Source organism: Dicentrarchus labrax, unplaced genomic scaffold (assembly GCF_905237075.1).
Source record: "Dicentrarchus labrax unplaced genomic scaffold, dlabrax2021, whole genome shotgun sequence".
Taxonomy (NCBI): domain Eukaryota; kingdom Metazoa; phylum Chordata; class Actinopteri; family Moronidae; genus Dicentrarchus; species Dicentrarchus labrax.
The window spans coordinates 24,869,972-24,886,158 of NW_026136720.1; the positions used below are offsets into that span (position 1 = coordinate 24,869,972).

A 16,187-nucleotide genomic window follows, 5' to 3' on the forward strand; every position below is an offset into this window, starting at 1 on the left:
ATTTTATAGGCATTTCACAAACTTTTGGTGGCATTTTTGCTCGAAGCCCCCGGTTAAATCTTGACTCTAAATGTACAGAACATTCAGTCACATTGGTTGCCCTCTGTCCCTCAATTAGTCCCTGCTGACTAAGGGGAAGCAGCTTGGGTACAATGTACATGACCTTAGCAGAGAACACATGCTCTGTATGCAGAGGATTAATGATGAAATAGTGACGAGTTAGAATGCGTCTTTTTTCTGGTCTATCCTTCCAATGAATCTTTTTATTTAGACATATTCAGCCATTTATATATTAGTTCAGTCCATATGGCCAGTGTTGTTGAACTAAGTTTGGCAACTGGAGCAATACAAATGCTCCAAAGGTACAGTATAAGTAACACTGGGAACATTTTACAGAAGCCGTTTTATACAGTATACCTTAGACATCCTTTATAGTGAGGAGACAGGTTGTCAAAATAAAATGTAGGTTTCAATGTATTTTTTGAGACTCAAATGTTATAGTGGACTCCCAAGGGTTTTCTCATAAAGATGAAAGTCAGCAGCTGAAGCTTGTCTGCAGACTTTTCTCTTTTGCTATAGGCTGTTGTCACTGTCACAGTTGTCACTGATGGTGCATATATGTATATAATAATAACATATTTAACCTGTAACCTGTACAGTAGGCCCTGCTAGTGATCAGTGTCTACTGTAACCTTTCACTATCACTGTGTCATCTGCAAGCATCTGTTTCTGGCTGCTCTTTCATAGAAGTCTAGCTGTATTTTGTGGATATTGAAAGCCTAGAAAGTTATTAGGCTACTGAGGTATCACGACATTGACTGGAATTTACTTTGTGATGCGTAGTCACGCTCATGTCGAGCAGTTCCAGGATGCGGGGCGGGTGCACCTCCTTGGTGTTAGCCAAACGCTCCTCTGTAGACTGCAACATCTCCTGGGTGTAAACAGATGGAGTCACCTGCAACACACAGTGGTGCAGGCAATTATGTTAACTGCCCTGATAGCCGGTTTCTAGTGTCTTAATTCAGCACTGACGAGGGACCACAACAAACAAGACTGTTAGCACTTATGGAATGGGAGAAAATATAATGAGCACAAGAGCTGTGGACTGTCACCTTAAAGCTGTCAGCTATGACAAATACGCACGCCTGCATCAAGAACATTTACATGAGCTGATTTTATATGCTCAAAGAATGTTAATATTCTCCCCTTCAGTGAGGACTATCTGCAGCATTTTGTGGTAAATATCATCTCCACACAATCCTCTGGCACCTCTTTATCAGTGCACCAGAAGCAAAGAAACATCTAACTGCACTTAGCCTATTTCAAGATTAGGTCAGGAAAGGATTTTAGCTTAAAATCAAAATGAATAATGTAGCAAAGGGGGTGTTATTGTATATGCAATATTCAATGGTTGCAAGTTAGTTGTGTATATATAATACATGTTCTATTATTCAGAGACAACAAAGTTGCTCGAGTAACCACTATTCTTAAATGGCCATAAAATAATTTGACTTACCTTTAGATGGTGATTCCTAAAATTATCCTGAAATGTAATCATTTGTTTTTTACGTGAAGAAATTCAGACATAAAAGACCACAGAACTTTGAATGGGATATAATGCTTGAACTTTTTTATTATGCTCAGCAATAGACTAATGGACTAGTAGACTAGTGTTTGCATTGGACTTCACTTTTGTTATCACGCAGACAATGAGAAAAACAAGGTTTGTTATGTAACTAAAAATGAGCTGTCACAAAACGTGAAATCAATAAAATCACCTGTAAGCGCAGATAATTAGTTTTATGTGCATTTTGAACGAAGAGAAATCAAGTAAAAGTACTTGCTTCTCTTGTCACCAAGCAGGAGCAGCCAAGAAGAGATTGCAGGCCTAAAATTGCTGAGCTGAGGTCTTTACAAGAAAACACTGCAGTCAGATATTGATTTTTGTTCCCGTTAAGAAGTCAATGTAATTATTAGGACAATCTGTCATGAGAAGCAGCTTCTTTAAAAGAATGGGGTGATATCCAAAACGTGGGTCACAGGAAATTGCCCCCCTGTTAATTCATGAGAAAAACCTGGTTTCAAAGTCTGATTAATTTCAGCCGGGAACCAAAGATATCCTCACCTTCCTTGGCTCGTCCTCCTGAAGAACAACTTTATAATTGCGAGGCTGAGGCAACTTTCTTTTTGAGGGAAACTGAATGGCTGTCATGTTGGGTGTGTTCTGAAGCAAATTCACCTGCAGAAAAGCAAAAGGACATGGAAGAGAAGAGAAGAAGTGTCAATGGACGGAGCTAATTAAGTGCCCATTACTCGTCACCAAATACTCTGTTATATAACAGTTACTAACTAACGTTAACGTTACGTTTGACGGTGCAACAAGTCCTCAAAGCCCCTTTGCTACATTTGGAGGACATTTATTCTAAACTTACTTTAACCTGGACAACTTATATGTTATTATACGACTTATAATTAGAAATACACATATATTACACACTATTATAAGCCCACTCTGACGAAATCATATTTCTCATTGCCGAGGTCCTCAAACATCCCGTCGACTCGCTGTAATGTCAACGTTACACTAACGTTAGGCTGTAAAATCTGCTCTACCTGGCTAACAACTTCCATTCTGTTACTGAACGTTACACTAAAGTTAACTGGTGAACATATTATCGTGCTGTACTTACAAAAAACAAGTTTTACCACTCCGAAGTTGAATAAAAGGTTACATTATCTGTTATCTGAAGCTCTCGGAAATTCAGTCAGTAGCGCTCGAGCGCTTCGTTGTGGTGTGTTGCCGTGGTAACGCACTCAGCAACCTGCCAGTAAACTGTTTCCTGGTTGGCCAACGGTTGCTACGTTCACAAAAACTGGTAGATTTGTTTGTTTCTTATTTCATAGGATGAATATCTATATCTATCTCTATATATATATATATATAATATTATATTATATTGTACTTAAAATCTTAATCTGGGAAATAAAGCTGTCAATTTTCTCTCCCTAATGTTAACTAGAATATAAATATGATTGAAACTTCAACAAATGCTTATTTCTGTTAATATTTTATGCTTGATTTGAACTTATTTGTTGTTCATTTCAAAAAGTATTTTTACAGTTCCTAAAATTAAACTTATTTCAGACATTGAGTTTGACTTGCAGCTTGTTTTGGCCTGTTTCAGTGAAAAGTGGTTCATTTAGAAAAGTCTTATTTAGTGGAGGTTGACAACGCAGTTAGTGTCTGCTATAATCTACACCACAGCTGAAGAAATACTCAAGGTAGAAATAATACACACACATGCAGGCGTACACACACACAAAAACAACACTAACTGAGCACTGTGTCTATGTATGTGTGTGTGTGTGTGTGTGTGTGTGTGTGTGTGTGTGTGTGTGTGTGTGTGTGTTCAAGAGGGTCATTATAAGGGCAAGTAAGACTACAAAAGGGATTTGAAAGCCCAGTGAGCATGATGACAGGGCAGGGATTTCTAATGTAATCTATAACTTACAAAGCCACTTATTTATCCCTCTCTTATCTCTCTGTTCATAACACACACATTTGAACTGATATTTTACAGAGGTTACTAATCCCCCCCAGTAGAGGGATTGATAAATATTTTCCAAAGAGTACACAAGTCAAGGAATATATTCAGTTTTTTTGTTGACCTAAACTAGTCGTACAGAAACATGAATACTAGCATCGGCTTATACAGTAAATACCCTATGTGTTATTTTTGCATTGTAGAACGTAAACTCCCCCACTTTGTTAAAACCTCCAAATTCCAAGAAAAAAAGGATGAGAACGTTCAGTGCCCTCCGGCCTTGGATATACTCATTCACATTGATTTAAATCATTAAATCTGGTAATTAGTTACTTAAACTGAAATTATAGTTTTACTGTGCACTCCAGATCTGGTTATAGTACACATTTAAAGAGTTTGTTTGATTATGCGTCATTATAGCTCTCCTGAGTCAAAGTTAAAACTACTGTTTCTGTGCTTTCTCTAACTATCACTTTCACTGTCTCCTTCTAACCCATGAGTCAGCTCTTTGAATTGTTGAGCAGTCCCTGTGTGTGACAGAGGGAGAGAGAGAGAGAGAGAGAGAGAGAGAGAGAGAGAGAGAGAGAGAGAGAGAGAAAGAGAAACTATTTGTACAAATTGTTGTAGTATCATGCAGAGATTCTGAGGATTTAAACTGTTTAACCACACTTGTAACATTAGGTCATTTTGTTTTTTTAATGTTCATACAAAAAGTTGTTGCTGATCTTATCACTTTCCTCATCGTTCTGTTTCTCTTCACCTCTGTTGCCCTCTCATTGTTTCTCCCTCCGTTCCCAGCCCTGTCTCTGTCACTGCACGGATCAGTGAGCTGCCCATCCTGGTAGAAAATTGGATTTAGTCTTTTTCAAAGGGACCGGCGGTTCGCGTAGGCCCCGCCCCTTTCCCCTCTGCGCAGTGACGTTGCGCGCAGGATGACCTCCGTCACTCCGTCCACGGCAGCAGAATCTCCATCAGCCGCCCCACTACAGTGAACTCAACACGGGAAGCATCTGACAAAACCCGACACAAACAACGTGTCATCAGTAGATTGTATGCTCATCATCAGATATGGAAGCGGCGTCCTGCTCCTCTAGCCAGCGCAGGTAAGAGCGATAAGGCTGGATGTTGGTGGACGGGAGTGAAGCGAGCCCTAATGGTTGTCAAGGCTACCCTGTATATTAAAGGGCTATCCAGTGGTGTTCAAAGCATATAACGCCTGTGTAATCAGTTTGACAGACGCATCTTGGCACGGACTGTGCTATTTGAGAATGGTTCAGAGAAGCCAAGGCAGCAGTAACATGAGCGCTTTATATTCTCAGGATTAGTAGCCTATGAGGGCTTTTCTCCCAGGATGACACCTCTGACGTAGTCGTGTATGTATGTGACAGGTTATGTATGTCGTAACTATTAAAGTCTGCTTTCTCTTTACATTGACAAACCTTATTTATTTTATTAATAATACCTTTGCCGGCTCACAACAGGCCCGTGTAGCGTTTCTAGTTCTCTGCCTCGGAGCTTAGCAGCAGCTCAGACTGGTCGGACTCGGTTGTGTTTTAGAGACGTGCTGTGTAGTGTCTGCCAAAAATGTGTAAGAAAGCCCGGGGGGCGTCCAACTCTTCTCTCTGCTCCAGTGTTTGAATACTCAGTTCTGGCAGCACCACGGACAGCTCCGCGCACAGCTGGCCGGTCCGTGAGAACCACAGAGGGGAGAGCTCAGAGTTAAATCTCTCACTTTGCGGTTACATAAGAGGCCTACTGTACGTGACATGCATGATCATTAAACATGATTTGGTGCAGGGTTTATCATTGTTTTGAAGAAAAGAAAAGAAGTGAAATTAACAAATGAAATTTAAATAAAACTTGAATCCCTATTGAAAACAATAAATAAGGACATCTAAAATAACATTTTTAATTAATAATAATTAAATAAATTAATAATTAAGTGAAAAGGCACTAGTGCTAAAAGAAAAAAATGGGAAAAATCTGAAGAAATTTCAAATATTCATATTCTTAAAATCATTAAAAAATGTTGCCTATAAGTTATGCCAGTTTTAGGGATGGGCCCATGAAATTAATTTGAACATTAAAGGACCAGTACATTGCAAATTGCAACCAACTGAATACCGCTCGAGAAACTCTAGTCTCCGCAAAACTCATGAAAAACATTAAAGGTCCTATCTAGAACCAATGTTGGGTTTGTCCCTTCTGGGCTACTGTAGAAATATGGCGGTTAAACATGGCAACCTCTGTTGAAGAGGACCCAAGTCGACCGCGTTCCAATACAACAAGTCAGAAAAGTAGAAATATCTGACTGGAAATATGGAAATCTCCGACTTCCCAGTTCAAATGTAATGCACCATAAGGTGAAGAAAACACAGTGATTCTTATTTATAGGTGATTATACACCAATGAAAACATACCTATTAATATTATATTCCATTTCTGACAATAGATCCACCCTAGTTGTTAAATCACACGAAAAAGGTTTCACTCTTGTTCAAAAATGAATCAAGTGGTTTTGAGTGGGACAACAAAATCCCTAAATAACACATAAAAATCATACAATCATTTATGATATCATTATCAGTATATCAGTAAGCAGGCTATGTATTATGTAGAGTTATGGTGTACAGTGTACAGACTCAGTTTCTATTAAACAACATAAAATGCTAACACAGTCTAATAGCAGCGAGCTAAAAAGTTAGCATCTGCACCTGGTTTTAGTTTTTAAACAACAGGAGAACTGTGTAACCAACTATTATAGACCAGAAATAACAAGATAGTCTTGTGAATCTTGTGGATATGAAATGTCACATATTGGTTACATAATGAAAGGGGGAAAAGATTATGTTGGAGGTTTAGCCCTGGTTCAAATGTCCTTTTCTTGGTTGTTAGCTGTTAGTAATATAAAACATTACAGCAGAATTACAGACACATGGGATGCCTTCATGTCTTTGCTGGATAAGCGACGTTATTTTTCTGGCTAGGTTACATATTGCACATTGATGTTGCTGATGTCTCCGTTTCTTGGCATTATGAATCTCTGATTAAAGAAAGATGTTGTTTAGTTGTCAGGTTAAATGACCTCAGCGGCTGCAATTCCTTCCCCACCTTCTACTGGCACCAACTCAAAGAATCTGTTTATGAATCAAACACTAAGAGAACAGTATGTCTGTTTTTCTGTGTGTCAGTGTGATTGTAGCTGTGTGTTTGTGTGTCACGCTGACATTACCACCTGAAGAACTATGTGAAGGGCAGCTTCTGCAACTGACAGGATTGTAATGACAGCCATACAACCATTGTGTCACAGTAGAATACGTGGATCACTTGCAGGGCATTTTTGAGAAACAGAAATACACGTACCGCTTTATTTTTTGTCTTGATAAAGTTTTAATGACTTCACACTTACTCATAAGAGTTCATCACTTTGACTTTACCCTGTCTCAGGTACCAACATATCTACTATAATAAAAAATGTCCCCGCTCCCTTTTAAGCTGGAAGGAAACATGGGGAAATGTAGCCAGATTGAACACCCAAGGCTGTCCTGCTCTAGCTGTCATCTTATATGGAAGCTCTAAAATCCTCAGATTGCTCTGGTAAAGGCTGCAGCCTGAAGTGTCATTGTGTTTTAATAACAAAGCTTGAGGCATAGAGGAAACATTAACAAGGTTATAGCTTTACAACCAGATTTATAACCAGAATTACAGACTGTTTCAGACTTTGTATGAAGTAGTACCTCGAGGCGTTTCCAATCAAATCAGCATCGCTGAATAATAATTTGGCTGCTACTCTTAAAATGGCTAAGTAAATACCCACAAGTGTGTTGCACAATGTATTATTTATTCTTATTTCTACACAATGTTCCTTTCCCATGTGCTTTTACTCCTGCATTTGAGTGTGTCTTACCCTCCAGCTGATCATTTAACTGGTATTTAACACGGTTGTTACAGAATATTGGATAATATTATCAAGACATTGAGCAACCACTTGGTGTGAGTTTCAGAAAGTGTATTTTTCATCACGTAAAGTGTGTTCCAGGACTGGTTATGTCATATCTACACATTATCTAACTATAGATCAAAAACCTAGGCTGAACTAAACTGACCCTTCTTGTCTGCAGTGTTTTAGTTATTGCCTAAAGGTTAAAAAATGCAACTGGTTGAACCAGTTCTATTCAGTACATATACTGCATTCATTACTGTTCTCTGCTGTTGTACACATCCCCCCAAAAAATATAATCTATATTATAATCTGTAAACGTACCTTCCTGCAAACACATTTTATTCAGACTGTCTATCTCACTCATATATTGTTAAAAGAGACAGCGCTTCTGTAGGCTTCCCATTAGCTGTGAGTTATTCCTGCTCGCTCTCCTCAGACAGTGATGACTCTTAATTCAAAACATGGGACTGATGTTGATTAGTATTTATGGTGTTTATTCCTTGGTGATAATGATGATGATAGCAATGGCGATGATTATCATAGAGATATGTAATTGATTTATCACTATCAGAGCTTTGGTTTAGTAACATTTGACATATTTTTTCCAGCACTTTCAGCTACAGTTATGAAGAGTATAAGGAGACAGCAGACTGGCTGCTCGCCCACACAAAGCAGCGTCCTAAAGTAGCCATCATCTGTGGTTCAGGCCTGGGCAGTCTGGCTGACCTGCTGGGTGACAGGACTGTGTTCCCGTATAAGGACATTCCACGCTTTCCCATCAGCACTGGTAGGTTGTCTGTGACAAACAGCTTTTTTATCTAAAAGTTATTATAGGTGTTTCTAAAATATACACAAGCATGTAAGCAGCTGCTCATAATGTATGTGTGCTGTGCAGTGCCGGGCCACACCGGTCAGCTGGTGTTCGGGAAGCTGCAGGACCGTGAGTGTGTCTGCATGCAGGGGAGATTCCACTTCTACGAGGGCTACAACATACACACGGTAAGCTACAGTACATAAGGCATATGAAATACTGCTAACTGGTAAGTCCACAGTGTTATCGCTCAAGGTGAGCTGTAAAAAATCATTAGAATGAACTTGTTCTGTAATAATGTATTTAAAGGTGTGTATCCAGTGTGTAAAATTTAAGAGGATCTATTGACTGAAATAGAATGTGTTTCTACCCCCTCTTTTTATTGATTTCAAGGGGAATCTGAATCGATGGCAGACATTGAGAATAACTACATAGAAATAGGCCATCTTCTTACTGGTCTCATGTGTTGATGTAAGTCATATAGAGGCATTAGTATTAAATTGAGACTGTTTGAAAACTCCTTGTTGTAAGTTTAATATATTCATTAATTCAGATGAAACTATCAATCAAATGATATCCGTGTGAACCCCGCATGGTGCAGAGATGCAGACATTTGTGACTACTCTAAGTTGCCTTGTGAGCATCTTTCTTGTCTCTATTTCTGTCACAAGCCAACTTGCTTCTGCATTTTGAAACCTTGCTGATACAAATGATATACTATACAGGAAAACTGAGCAAAAGCTGGCACTTTAAACTCTGACCTTGTTAGTGACTTTGAGATAAACATTCACAGCTTCTGTAGAGGAAGGCCTAATCTTTAACACCTACTTTGTTATTCATGTCACAGAGGGAGGCTCTTTAGACACAGGATTCATTCTGTGCAACATCTCTCAATTTTAAGTTCCAATAATGACATTGGCTTGGTGATAATGAGTAGATACAGTATTTATAAATAGTACTATGCCTGCAAAATGAATTGTAGAGTGTTTTTTGAAAATGTAACAACTTTAAATTCAACGGCTTAAACTGGACTTTCTTTCATAAAGTTTCAGATACCCATTCACAGCAAACTGTCAGCAGAGACACAGCTTCCTCATCTCATAATCAAATTATGTTAACTGGGTGTCTTCAGTTTCCTTTTGACTAGATTATGACTGGCCATAGTATAACTTTGGCTAACAATTTACTTTGTGTGTTGAATGATCAGCTGCAGTATTGTGATGACAGTAAGAAAACCACCCAGTGTTTCATAGTGTCAGTATGGGACTGGCCTTTGGCCAGTGGAGACACTGTCACCTGCTTTTATTTATTTATTTTATTACCAGCTCTGATGTACCATCTCCATATAAAATGATCCATATAACCCCGCTGAATCATAAAATCCATGTTCATACATCCAGTAATAGAAAGCCAGATGCATTATGACCCTCCTGTATACAGTTGGGACTTTAGACAGTGATACACTGTATGAAATGCCTCTAGCTGAATGACTATAAACTGAGCTGAACTCAAAAATATTTGACTCCACCCAAGCCAAGTGAGGTAAATTTCCCCCTGACAATATGTAGCCTATTACAATTATGCATTTATAGGAAGTTGTGCTGGACTTTGTCCTGTGTTATGGTCTGTAAGCCCTTCTTGGCAAACTGAACAAAATCCTCAACTAAACAAAGGATCAGATGAGATGAGTATCAGTTTTTATCAGCCACATAAGGGCGTGGCTCTGTGGATAGCAATGTAAGTCTGATGATTGGTTTGCCGGTCCACAACTAACATTTTTAATTTGTCCAATACTTTGCTTTATGACCACATTCATGCAAAACTAATGACAAGCCAAATGGCCATAGCTGGACTTTGTGGTTAGTGGTATTCAGCAAATCTTAACATGCTAAACTAATATGGTTAAACATTACATCGACATATAAATACTAAACATTAGCACCTAAAAGCTAAACCAAACTTCAACTTGTAAGTTCTGTCTCTTCCTGTGTGATTTTTTCTCTTCCTCCTTATAAGGTGACATAAATTGTCAGTAACAACTGAAAACTACCTTGACACAGACAAAAATGTATTGCCACCCAAGGCAAATAGTTCAATAAAGTCAAGTCATCATGAACATCTCCTGGCTTCAGTTTAACTGCTGTCAGACCTGTTATTACACATGCGGCTTACTATGCTTACATTCCATCCAACAAGGCCACGAGTCAACTTAGCACACAGTCCATCATTATATGCAAAACTCATATCAAAGAGGCCAATGTTCCAAAATGGCAGCGCTGACCTTATCAAGAAACCAGGGTACTTCAGAACATTCCTGCACTAACTAGCAAAACACTTTCCCAGGCAATTCAAGCTGTTGAGAAATGTGATATAGAAAAAGCAATTTCCAAATGTGACTGCAGTGAGAAGTAACAACAGTCATTTACGGGCCATCAGCTGCCCTATAAAGGTTAGTACAGAACCACAACTGTTCTCAGACATGCACAGTTCAACAAGAACCTACAGTAATAAAAAGACTAGACTCTATTGGCCTCAGTGTATGCAGAAATTGTCCCTCGTCTGTTGTTCCCAGGTGACCCCCATCGTGTAACTCCCATTTGCAATAATCTGATATGAATCAAAGCAATAAAAGAACAACAGTATCTGTCTCTAAAGAATTGCATGTGTGTCACTCCAGGTGACGTACCCGGTGCGAGTCTTCTTCCTGCTGGGCGTGGAAACTCTGATTGTGACAAACGCAGCCGGCGGACTCAATGGCAGCTACAATGTGGGAGACGTCATGCTCATTAAGGATCACATCAACATGCCGGGGTTTGCAGGGCAGAACCCGCTGTGTGGGCATAATGATGACAGGTACCGCACAGACACCAAAGCAGAACTATGGAAGTGAAACTAGTGCACTGGCAACATCCCATTCATTCAGTTAATGTCTCTCCAGGTTTGGAGTGCGTTTCCCTTGCATGTCGGATGCGTATGATCGTGAGTTGAGGGCTCTGGCCAGGCAAACAGCAGAGGAGCAGGGCTGCAACAGCCTCCTGCAGGAAGGCGTTTACTGCATGCTGGCTGGACCGACATATGAGACCATTGCAGAGTGCAGAGTTCTGCAGACGCTGGGGGCTGATGCTGTGGGTTAGTACAGCTGCCTCATGCTCACTCAAAGCAATTCTGATGTGGGGAAACCTCTCTACAGTGCATCTACTACCGATCATTTTTTAAAATAATTTTATTAATCTAGGTACCTGTTTAAAATATTGTTTTGCATATTTTGTTGGCAGCTCAATCTAACCTTTATGAATGGCAGTAGAAAACAATTTAATAGGAAAAACTAAAGCAATCTAGGTGATTTCTAATAGCTTCCTGTGTAAGCCCCATCCATACCCTTTATAAATTAATAAACCAAAGACCAACTTTGCTGCATATAGACAGAACACATAACCCTGCAGAGAGAAATTAAATGATGCATGCATGGGGTGGCATGGAGACATAAAAGGGTGGCAGAAATAGATTGACAATAAAGTTTTATTTCCATTTTTTTCTAAATACACATCTTTTTCTTACTGAACTTTCTTCTTTACTGAACTAAGTTCCAGTGTGTGGGATTAAGTGGCATCTAGAAGTGTAGTTGCAAATGTTCAAAAACGCAGACGCCCCTGTCTAGTGCCAGTGTTTGATTTGTCCCTTCTGGGCTACTGTGGCAACATGGCGGTTCAACATGGCAGACCCCATTGAAGGTGACCCCTGCTGCGTCTATAGACTCATTCTAACTAAAACGCAACAATTCCTATACTCAGGTGATTATACACTAATAAAAACATTATTATGAATACTATATTCAATTTCTGCTAACAGATCCTCCTAAATGTTAAACACTGGACCTTTAGGCATTATACTTAGTCTAAATGGTAAATGGACCTGTACTTGTATAGTGCCTTTCTAGTCTTCCGACCACCTCAGTGATGGTAAAGTCCATTGAACAGAAACTAACATTCATACACATTCACAGCATCGGGAGCAATTTGGGGTTCAATATCTTGCTCAAGGATACTTCGACATGTTGCACCAGGAGCTGGGGATCGAACCCACAACCTTCTGATTAAGGAACGACCCGCTCTGGCTCTGAGCCACAGCCATAACACATCACTAAATAATTTATTTAGCATTTGACACCAAAATGGGGTAGCAGCTCCCGAAAGAATACATCTTGCCAGGCTACGTCATGAGCTACAGGCATGGTTTAACACTAGGTGTGTGTGAGAAGTAACAACAACAATGGCAGCTGCTTAAGAGCTTAGCAGAGGCGGGGCCTGGGGTGGCCCCTGAAATCTGATTGGCCACCCTAAGTGCCATTCTATTATCCTTATCTCTTCCACTCGGCAGTGTCTTTCAGAGGCAATAGCTGGCTCCGCTTTAAAGCTAGAGTGAAGATCCAGCTATCATCAAAACTAGATAACCTAACGCATCCATTGGTACCAACCATATCATTCTAGCAAGTTGGGAAGGGTCTATGGGTATCCATGACTCCTAAATGTTACACACTGGACCTTTAGGCATTATACTTAGTCTAAAAGGTAGCCATAACACATCACTCAATAATTTATTTAGCATTTGGTCTGTGCTCCATCCATTTTGATCATTCTTTTTTAAATCTCTCTGCCAATTTTGTGAAAGTGCACTACTAAATCTAATCTAATTCTTCCCCCTACCTAGGTATGAGTACAGTGCCTGAGGTGGTGATGGCTCGTCACTGTGGCTTGCGGGTCTTGGGTCTGTCTCTCATCACCAACAAGGTTGTGACAGATTATGACAGCAATGCGAAGGCAAACCATGAGGAGGTGCTGAGGACCACCCAGCGCCGAACCCAGGACCTCCAGAAGCTCGTCAGCAACCTCATCACCAAGATCTAGTGCCTTCATCTGAAATCTGCTGGCAATTTTAATTTGTTGTCGATTCATTCATTGGGAATTAATCATAACTTCAAACAAAAGGTAAAAATTATGTGCAGGGGTTGAGCTGGTTTAGTTGGTGTTGATAATTATTTGAATATTGTAACATGGTTAACTGGGGTATGAGTGAGGTTTTTGAAGTAGAACGCAGAGTAAAGAAAACATTTTTGAGAATGTCAGTATACACTAGAGATGCTTGTAATAGCTGGAAATGTCCAAGACATTTGAGTATGTGTGTCTAGTTTGCTATTCAGTATTATCACAAGGACTTTAACAAACCAGGAGATGTTAGCTTGGACCCAGTCCTCTATATTTCTGACAGCTTCAGAGGTGCGAAGAGGTGATGGTATCTACACATTAAAAGAGCAACAGTTGTCCAGTCAGCCATTAATATGAACGTTATAATTGAGGGAAAGGATTGGCTGCATTTGTTTTTGGCTTAGCATTGTTAAATTTCTTTGGGCAAGAAATGATAATTAGAAGAGGATTACCAGAACCCTAGAAACACTTAGTATGAGGCTGAAACGCAGTGTTTCACTACACTGGGCAGAGTGACAGCATACGAAATGGCTGGGACCTTTCTGAAGGCTAACATAATAAATATAAGACAATTTAATGGTCAGTTTATGCTACTGGATGCTAATGACTACTAATGGATACATTAGATAAACTGGGATGATTGTGTCATGGTTAGTAATCACTCAATAGCTTCCTGTTCTTGTTGGAGACTCAGCAAATGTTTCCTTATCATGATTGTCTATCATTAAGATTTACACACTGTCACTGACAACCTGTCAATTAGAGTGATACCCTCCATTATTTATACTTACCTTGGTTACATGAATACATGCTATATGTCTAATCTGCCCTTAGCGAGAGCAGTATGTGCAACTACCACCTGTGAATGCATCATCTAGCCTACCATCTTAAGATTTGTTCAGAAGACCCAGTGCACTTATGCGTCGGCCTTGACAGGTCGGTGCAGGGCTAGAGGGAACGGCCCATTACTTCTCCAGTGGGGAATTAGACAATCCACATAATAAGAGTTCCTAATCAGGGAGCATATAGAATAATAAATGATAAATACTTGTTTTAGCTATAAATCAGACTGGGTATATTTACACTGTGATCAAATCAGAGTTGTTTATTTTTGAAGGAGACAAATCACTGGTTTTAATTATGTAATGTTTTTACTGATGAAAAAATGGGACAAAATGGCAATGCCATGTGAATCCTAATTCTTGTTAGATCTCCAGTGAGAAAAGAAAGTAAGGTTTTATCTGTTTCTGGAAAGCCTGTCCTATAGTTTCAGTAATCTTGTAGATCCGTGAATTGTTATATAGAAAACTAATAATAAATAAAAAATAAATAAAAATAATCTGAAAGAAATACCTAAAATCAAAGGCTAATCCGGACAAGCAGTAGTGATGTATGAAGGTTTTTCTGCGGTGGATTGCATTTGGATCCGTTTTATTTGTATACCAAGAGACCACAACACTGTAATATCAGGGAGAGGTACAATAATGAAAACTGGGCCTGCAGTTTTCAATCTTCACTGCGCTGATCTGGAACCTCCTGCCAGGTTCCCTTGACCGTCTCATTCATTAGAGCCGGAAATCCTAGGTCAGCAGTCCACCTCTTAGACCAACAGGCTGAACATCAAGATGCTAATAGTGCTCTTAAAGGGGAATTCCACTCAGAATGCATTAAAAGTAAAATATGGTGCTGCTACAATAAACTGGAAAACTTGTTATTTAAATACAATTCCTTAATTTTAAGACTATTTTCCTGAGTGAGCACAACTTCAGATTTAGCATTTTGTTTCCTCGTTGGTCTTTAGTTGTCTGGTTTGCGACGTCTTCCACACGTTTGTATTTAATAGACCATATATGCACAGTTGAATCATAAATACTGTACTGTATACTGTCTCAAGGCAAGATCTAACTGCACTACTATGTCTCTATTGACTTAGAACAATTTATATTTATGCAGATGTTGCTGTTGTCAAATAAAGGCTTACAAATTACAAATTACATTTGGCTGCTGGTATTTTCTACCATGGATGAGTGCACTCGTTGGTGTGTGTGTGTGTGTGTGTGTGTGTGTGTGCGCGCGTGTGTCTACTAAAGGGATATGTCCCTGAATCAATCCATATGGATGTGTTAAAGTAGAAAAAGGTTTTCTTCCACTTTCAGCGATAATGATGATCAGTGAAGGGAGATATCTGTGAAAAGCAGTAAGATTAAGGAGAGACCTCTCTCCTAACCCTTCTAAACACTCTCTCCCATTCCCTCTCTCTACCTTCAGCTTCACTCTCTCAATCCTTCACTTTAAACACACCTCAAACTGATGAAGACGTTGTGAGATTGAGATGGAGTGCAAATGGCTGTTCCGTGCCACGCTCCTTTCTGTTACATAATTTATCTACATACAGCATGTAGAGGTGCGGCCCACTGTGGAGCTGAAATATTTATACAAATGAACCAGGCAGCCCAATAACACAAACACAACCCCTATACTGGGCTGGATTGTATTTACACACACTCACACACAGATGCCTCACAGCTCAGCTCCACAGCGAAAAGTGAGACGTCTGTGTAGATGCAAATAGCAGGTGTTCTGCTTTGAATGGAGGGAAGTGGTAGACAGGTCACACAGATAATGACAGACGATAGGAGTGAGTAAAGAGAATAAGAGAGGAGAATGAAGTGTGTTTGAGTCGGCAGTCCCCGCAGGCTGGCGACAGGCCTCATCTGTAATGTAATGTTGATCTATCTATTGTCGGTGTGCCAACTGAGCCCAGAGGCCGCTATTGATTATTATAGGGTGAAAAGAGAAGCTGAGGAAACAGAGCGGGACAGCTCTGCTGAGTTTACACTCTTAAACACTGTCACACACCCAGGCTTTTTCTCTGTCACACACACACAAGCTGCTCTTATGCACTG

At 39.7% G+C, this 16,187-nt stretch overlaps 2 protein-coding genes across 2 annotated transcripts in view; one reads left to right on the top strand and one right to left on the bottom strand.

The window, feature by feature from the left end:
• The window catches only part of hydin (HYDIN axonemal central pair apparatus protein), a 75,489-nt gene extending 72,702 nt beyond the window's left edge, over positions 1-2,787 (bottom strand). The window contains 3 exon segments of the mRNA XM_051381606.1: positions 830-955; positions 2,126-2,239; positions 2,691-2,787. Of these exon segments, the coding sequence (XP_051237566.1) occupies positions 830-955; positions 2,126-2,212 (213 nt within the window). The 5' untranslated portion in view covers positions 2,213-2,239; positions 2,691-2,787.
• Positions 2,788-4,465: 1,678 nt separating this feature from the next.
• pnp6 (purine nucleoside phosphorylase 6) lies at positions 4,466-15,275 on the top strand. The gene is made up of 6 exons (XM_051382471.1): positions 4,466-4,648; positions 8,097-8,275; positions 8,384-8,487; positions 10,977-11,152; positions 11,238-11,428; positions 13,007-15,275. Exons 1-6 carry the CDS (start codon positions 4,614-4,616, stop codon positions 13,201-13,203), a joined length of 882 nt encoding a protein of 293 aa, XP_051238431.1. The 5' UTR covers positions 4,466-4,613; the 3' UTR covers positions 13,204-15,275.
• Positions 15,276-16,187: the final 912 nt, after the last annotated feature.

Excerpts from the sequence above, each read along its gene's own strand:
- pnp6 (XM_051382471.1), top strand. The coding sequence starts at position 4,614 with ATGGAAGCGGCGTCCTGCTCCTCTAGCCAGCGCAG. Across the intron at positions 4,649-8,096 it reads TGCTCCTCTAGCCAGCGCAG|CACTTTCAGCTACAGTTATG; the intron begins GTAAGAGCGATA and ends TATTTTTTCCAG. Across the intron at positions 11,429-13,006 it reads GCTGGGGGCTGATGCTGTGG|GTATGAGTACAGTGCCTGAG; the intron begins GTTAGTACAGCT and ends CCCCCTACCTAG.